At 44.1% G+C, this 6,000-nt stretch overlaps 1 protein-coding gene across 1 annotated transcript in view; it reads right to left on the bottom strand.

Annotated features, from left to right (window-relative positions):
- Positions 1–261: 261 nt before the first annotated feature.
- Positions 262–6,000, bottom strand: part of cnksr3 (cnksr family member 3) — a 29,247-nt gene continuing 23,508 nt past the window's right edge. The window contains exons 5-13 of the mRNA XM_013912383.1: positions 5,792–5,833; positions 4,850–4,969; positions 4,635–4,694; positions 4,022–4,090; positions 3,781–3,927; positions 2,381–2,505; positions 1,846–2,027; positions 1,657–1,743; positions 262–1,437 (exon numbers count right to left, since the gene is read on the bottom strand). Coding sequence (XP_013767837.1) covers positions 1,148–1,437; positions 1,657–1,743; positions 1,846–2,027; positions 2,381–2,505; positions 3,781–3,927; positions 4,022–4,090; positions 4,635–4,694; positions 4,850–4,969; positions 5,792–5,833 — 1,122 coding nt within the window. The 3' untranslated portion in view covers positions 262–1,147. The remainder of the gene's footprint in view (positions 1,438–1,656; positions 1,744–1,845; positions 2,028–2,380; positions 2,506–3,780; positions 3,928–4,021; positions 4,091–4,634; positions 4,695–4,849; positions 4,970–5,791; positions 5,834–6,000) is intronic.

Raw genomic sequence — 6,000 nt, 5'->3', positions numbered from 1 at the left:
GTTAGCTATCCTGTTGCACTGAGGCCAGGTTCACCTCAAAGGTCAAAGCAGGTTAGAAAGACAGCTGGCTCTACAGTTTGGTCCTGGCGTGGAAATTAATATATATATTTTTTTTACAACCAAACATGCCATTTAAAGTGTATAAACTGAGGCTGAACGGAGCTCAGCAGGGTTGCAGGAGAAGATGCATATTACAGTGAGACGTTTAGCAGCCACTCCACACGCACCAGTAAAATAAAGACAATACAAAAATTGACTGAAATAAACTGCAGTTTAATAAATCGCTATTCAAATCTTACAAAAGGCAGATAAAGCAACAACAGACACTCATTCCCTGTGGCTTCTTAAATAATGCCGTCATTCTGCCACTGTTCAAAAACACTGGCATAAAAGACCAGTTTACTGTCAACCAGCTGTATATAGAGGCCCTTTAGATGGGTGCTTGAGCTGAAACACAGGTTATAAAGGTTTACTGAGTTGAGTGCATAGCCTTAAATCATGCACAAATGTTTGCTAGTGACAAGATAAACACCTTTAACAACCAATGCAGCATTTTTCCACTAAAGTGACAGTAAAAATCGTATGCATAGCTTTACAAGAGGCAACCATTGGCAGAAGTTAATGTAAGCAATCACAAAAATGAATTTGTTTAAAAAAAAGAAAAAAAGCAACATGACAAGAAAAACAGCCTCGCTAACAGACATGTGCTGCTTGTCTAACTTGTTCTTTTTTAATAACTTATTTATGCAAATGAAAAGCAAATAAACAGAGAACCGAACTGGTCGAGAGCTTCAGTGTATTAAATAAGCGACGTGAAGAACATCTTAGCCGAAACATTACATGATATGTACAGAGATGTCCATGTACAGCAAACGAGGCCCAAAAAAGCCTAAATCTGAACACAACTGTGTCCTCTTGATGCTGAGGCTTGTGTCAGAGATGAGGGTTGTGTTAAAGGAGCGATGACTTAATGTAGTGAGTACTACAAAAGCAGGTTTGGTTGAGGAGTAGCAGTTGTAGTTGGTAGTAGTAGTAACACCAGGGAGGTATGGGAGAGAGGAGTGTGAGAAAGCCCGAGGACGTTAAATGTCAAAGGCACTGAGGAAGACAAGACAGGAACAGGAAGCCCCGGACAGGAAGCGCATCATCAGTGAGTCAATAGCTTAAGCCGCGTGATCCAACTGACCAGTAGTGAGCGCTCTGCCGTCGTGCGCTTGGAGACGGGAGCTACCGGAGCCTTTTTCGTGTCTTCCTGGTAGGGGATGGTGGCACTGTTGTGGAGGTCTGAGTTGGAGTAGTAGCGGCTGCCCCGGATGTGGTCCACTCGGATGAGATGCCGTTCCCCTGCAGGCCTGTAGGGTGGAGACACCGAGGGGACCTCCTCAGCAATGGTGGGGATCCTCTCGTTACTCAGGTATCTGTACAGGAGGTCCTCACCTAAAGCAAAGACACAATGACAGGTTATTCTAAAGTCTGTAAAAATGCTTTGCAAATCTTTTTTAAATATTTGACTTGTTTTCTTATTGAAATTAACTAAGCAGCAACTTAATGGGCTGAAAAAAATAATGATGTGCGATAAAGTGTAGTTCCACTAGTGGCCACTTGAGGCTGTCTCCAAATGTGAGTCAACAAATTTAAATGATAAGTTGCACACACCTTTCCTTCCCTGCGCCCAGGGCTTTGCGTAAGGATCAACCACTGACAGACAGGTGTCTGCAGGCATGGACAGCGGCCGGGGCTTACCTGTAGACAAAAGTTTCATGCTTGTTAATTGTTCTGAAAACACATTTTCTGAGTTTCTGTCAGAGGAATATTTCTAAACCACTGCGATGAGAAAGTACTGACCACGCGAGGGTTTATGCTCCCTCATTCTGGGCTGGACCACCTTTGCTTCGATGGGACAGCCGGCGCTTTGCTTGTCAAAATCGGTGCAGTGTCCTCTGCTCTCCTTGTCCAGGAAGGAGTTAGGTGACTCAGAGCCCTTTGGTCTTTTACTGATGCTGGAGAAGGCGTCTGTTCTCGCCTCTCTGGACGGAGGAACAAATGTTCATTAACTTATCTCCACAGCATGAGGAGGTGGAGGATAAAACAGTCGTAGTGTACGGACGGGTGGGAGCTGAGTGGGCTGAAGACCAGCAGAAGAGAAAGTGCAGCAGGAGGGGGTGCGAGGTAAAGTGATCACGAGCCGGGACCACATTCATTATTCATCAGCTTTAAAGCTCTGAGTTAGGCTGTAGCAAAGGTTGACTGGGGGTGTCTGAATCCCTCACAGCGGGGGGAGCAGGTGGCCTCCAGCCTTCTTGTTTTAGTACTTTACTACTTTTAGAGCTGAAGTTTCCAGTAAATTAATAATCGGTGCACATGAAACAGGATGGCTTACCGCGGCGTGTACGGCATTAGAGGAGGAGGCGGGATGTACAAGTCCAGGATAGCCGGCTTCTCCTTTTTGGTTGATCCATTAGCTGAACTGGAAGGAGACTGGGTTCTAACGAGGGACGAATTATTCTGAAAGAATACAACACAAGCGTGAGTGCCTGATCTAATCTGGAGAATAAAGTCTTCTCATTCCACCTTATGACTGACTGCATGTACAGATCAGTTTGTGTTTCTGCTTATTACTGTTTCGGCTAATAGTTTTTTTTTCTCAGCCTTAAATTAAGACTTAATCTGACTTGCTGGCTAACGGGAGGAGTTTCCCAGATGTGGTGAGACATTTAAGTTCCTGTATGTCGGGCCTTCTTGTTTGAGGCATGGAAAGATTCTGAGTGTAGTCCAAAATAGCCTGAGACACTTACCACAGTTATGTTTCCCCAACATCGTCCTTGAGTGTTACTCTGCTATTCTCATCAGGGAAAAATTACACATCTGCTGATACAGCATTGTAAATGTGATATATGGCAAACTAAACATCCGACTGGGGATCTCGTGAAACACTGCTCTCTGCGCTTCTCCAAATAGCTCAAATAGTACAAATTATATACTATTACAAAACCAGTGTCATTCATTCTCGAGTCACACCGTATGATTTGTCTCTGTTTGGCTCTTCGGAGCCTTGCTATCGCAAATAAACTGAGACGCCTGGCTCTGATGGGCCTGGCTCCGATGGGCCTGGCTCCGATGGGCCTGGCTCCGATGGGCCTGGCTCCGTGTTAAAAGAAGATGCTGGTGGATGTGTAGACATTGGTCACCTTTGTGCACAGAGCCTCTTTCGTTGATTTGAGGAACCCACTCCTAACTGATATAATCTCATCCTGTCTTCTCCGGCTATAAAAGAGGCTGCGCACACGATGACGCGGTGCCAGAGCTTCAGTCTTGGTATCTACGTTTATGACAGGCTTGCAGCCTCCCCCTCTGTCAGTGGGGACTCACCTAATTTAGCGTAATGTGTTCATTTGATTATGAATCAGCTCACACATTCCCTCACAGGCTCGATATTTATCCCATTTCCCTTTAAGCTTTCTTTAACACAAACAAATGATTGTGTGTCTGTTGTTTGCTTTAAACCATGACGTTGGGCCGTCTAATAAACTAACCATTCTGAAACACTAAAGCTCGGAAGCTTTATCTCATAGACTGAATAACATCCTGGGACTTTGTTTGCCTCTTTTGTTGTGCAAGAAAAGCTGAATGCTATATTCACTTGAGCCAGCAGCACTCTTTCAGGGTGGCCCTGTCTGGACTTGCTGCTTTGGAACCAACTCCCTAAAAAGCTGGTAATTGTTTGACAATGATTAGACGAGACAATGATGAAAGGAAGCGTGCATGCATGTGTGCATGTACCTGAGGTACTGGGGGCTTCCAGCGCATGTTCTTCAGTGGGGCGGGGGTGAAACCTGTTGTGCCCGTGGGCCTCTTCTTCAGGAGTAGAACCACACCTTTAGGGTCCTCCCTCAGTTTAAAAACCAGGTTTTTTAGCTGCCAGCCCACCTGGTTAACAGGAAGCGAACGCACATGATGCTCATGCTTTTGATTAAAGATTTACAGTATGTATTTAACTTCCCACACAATCTGGGATTCTTACCACAGTCTGATGGTTGACCTGGATCACCTCGTCCCCAGCGTGGATCTTCCTCGTCAGGTCTGCGGGCGACTAAACATAATGCATAAACAGCCAAGGTCAAAACCAGATAGACCGCTTTTATTGAACTATTCTCAAAATGCTGTGGAAACTGGGCGGCGCTCTGGTACCACTCGTGGCTGATTTCTGCACCAGATGAACACTCAAAGATGAGAATCGTGAGAAAAAGCCTCTCAGTGTGTGTGACTATCAGCAGAATTGTTTTTCATGTCACGAAGATGCCAAACGAGATAAACTGGTCATTATAAACGATGATTCAGGTTGTGATTCAGGAGTGGGGACTGGAGGCGTGAGGATCCAACGGTGGCTGTGATGCACGTGTGTTAGTCACTGACTGAGTGTGTAAGTGTGGTGAAAAGGTAAAACTTGTTTGTGTGGAGTGCAGAAAGAAACTATCCCCTTTGCACATGAGCAGCTCTGAACTCCCTCACATGATGAGAGGAGGATGAAGAGGAGGAGGAGGATGAAACTTACAAAAGCTTGTTTAAGAGTACTGGCAGCGAATGAATGAATTTCAGCACTGAAACTGGATAGAATTGGCTCCTGTCCTACTTACATGTTCTGTGGTTCCAGTGATGACATGCAACCCATCATAAGTAGACTTGATGTACATTCCCTGGGTTTAAAAAGAAAAGAAAAATGGTGGATAACAGCGTATTACCAGTTCACACATCGAATACATTCCCAGACAGACAACCCAAGCAGCCGACCACAAGTTTGAGGTTCAAAAAAAAGAGGAAAACAAAAACATGTTCAAGAATCATTCCTCACCAGACCCTCGCCTGGATTGATGTTGGTCAACTGGACTTCTTCCAAACAAGCCGACTGGCTCATCAGGGGGTCAGAGGTGGTTCTCACGGTCTGATCACAGATGGTGTTCAAAATCTTTGACTGCAGAAGAGAACGCCAAACAAAATGCCTCAGTGGTCAAAATAATAAGCACAAGACTTTAATAAACGTCTCGCTGTGATCACAAGTGCTGCACTTAATCATCCAAAGATCAAGTTATTGTGTGTTTTACAGGTTAGAACTGGCAGTTAGGTTACATTCCTCCTATTCATACTATATGCAAAGTCCTGTGTGCCTGACATTAACCTCACTACTGTGAGGTTTAATGCTCTGCGAGGGGCCATTAGTGTGCTTTTAAGTGGAGCGACCTCAACGCATAGGACTGAAATCAGTCCTTTAAACACACCTCTTCTATGTTCCTTTCTTGCTTAATGGCAAATACTATAATTTCTCATCATTAGAGGGTTTTATCGTATATACTTTATGTAGAGTTGATCTTGAGGAGTATAAAGGCAAGAAATAAAAATAAATCGGACTCGTGCCAAATAAAGAATAGAAAAAAAAGCAGGTGACAAAGAGGAGCAATGAAAGAAAAGTGAAGAAAAAAGCTTTTAAACAAAGACGTCTGTAATATGAATTTCAAAGAAAGATAGAAAATGGTAGAGGAAGCCCAGTGTTAGCCCACAGAGTCTGGAGAGTGTCAACAACAGGAAACACTGATTGATGGCAGGGCCATAATAGACCCACCTCCTCCTCCTCTGGTCTTCTTGTACACCCGCCTGCTCTATTCACTCAAAAATCTGACCTTGCTGCTGAAAGCAAGTCTGACACAATGCCCAATTAAAAAGACTTAAAGGCCCATTCCCCACAATACTGGAACTTCCAGGTCAGTTCTTTGTTTGCAAAGAGATGCAGAGTACTTACAACTTCCAGGATCCTTTCTTCCATCTCATAAACACTGCAGTCCTGTTGCAGAGAATAGAAACAGGGAAGAGGAAGAAGTTATTCGATGGCTCGAGAGCGAAAAAGCAAAAGCATGAAGCAGGGTTTGGGTAAATGGGATATAATCAGAATCCTACATATAGAACTGAGAAAAATGAAAAAAGCCACAAATAAACAGCTTTTAGCTTTAA

This window comes from Pundamilia nyererei, unplaced genomic scaffold (genome assembly GCF_000239375.1).
Source record: "Pundamilia nyererei isolate P.nyererei 1_Seehausen unplaced genomic scaffold, PunNye1.0 scaffold00088, whole genome shotgun sequence".
NCBI classification, from domain to species: domain Eukaryota; kingdom Metazoa; phylum Chordata; class Actinopteri; order Cichliformes; family Cichlidae; genus Pundamilia; species Pundamilia nyererei.
Note: the sequence above shows the minus strand (reverse complement) of the source record. Positions and strands in the feature narration are given on the sequence as shown.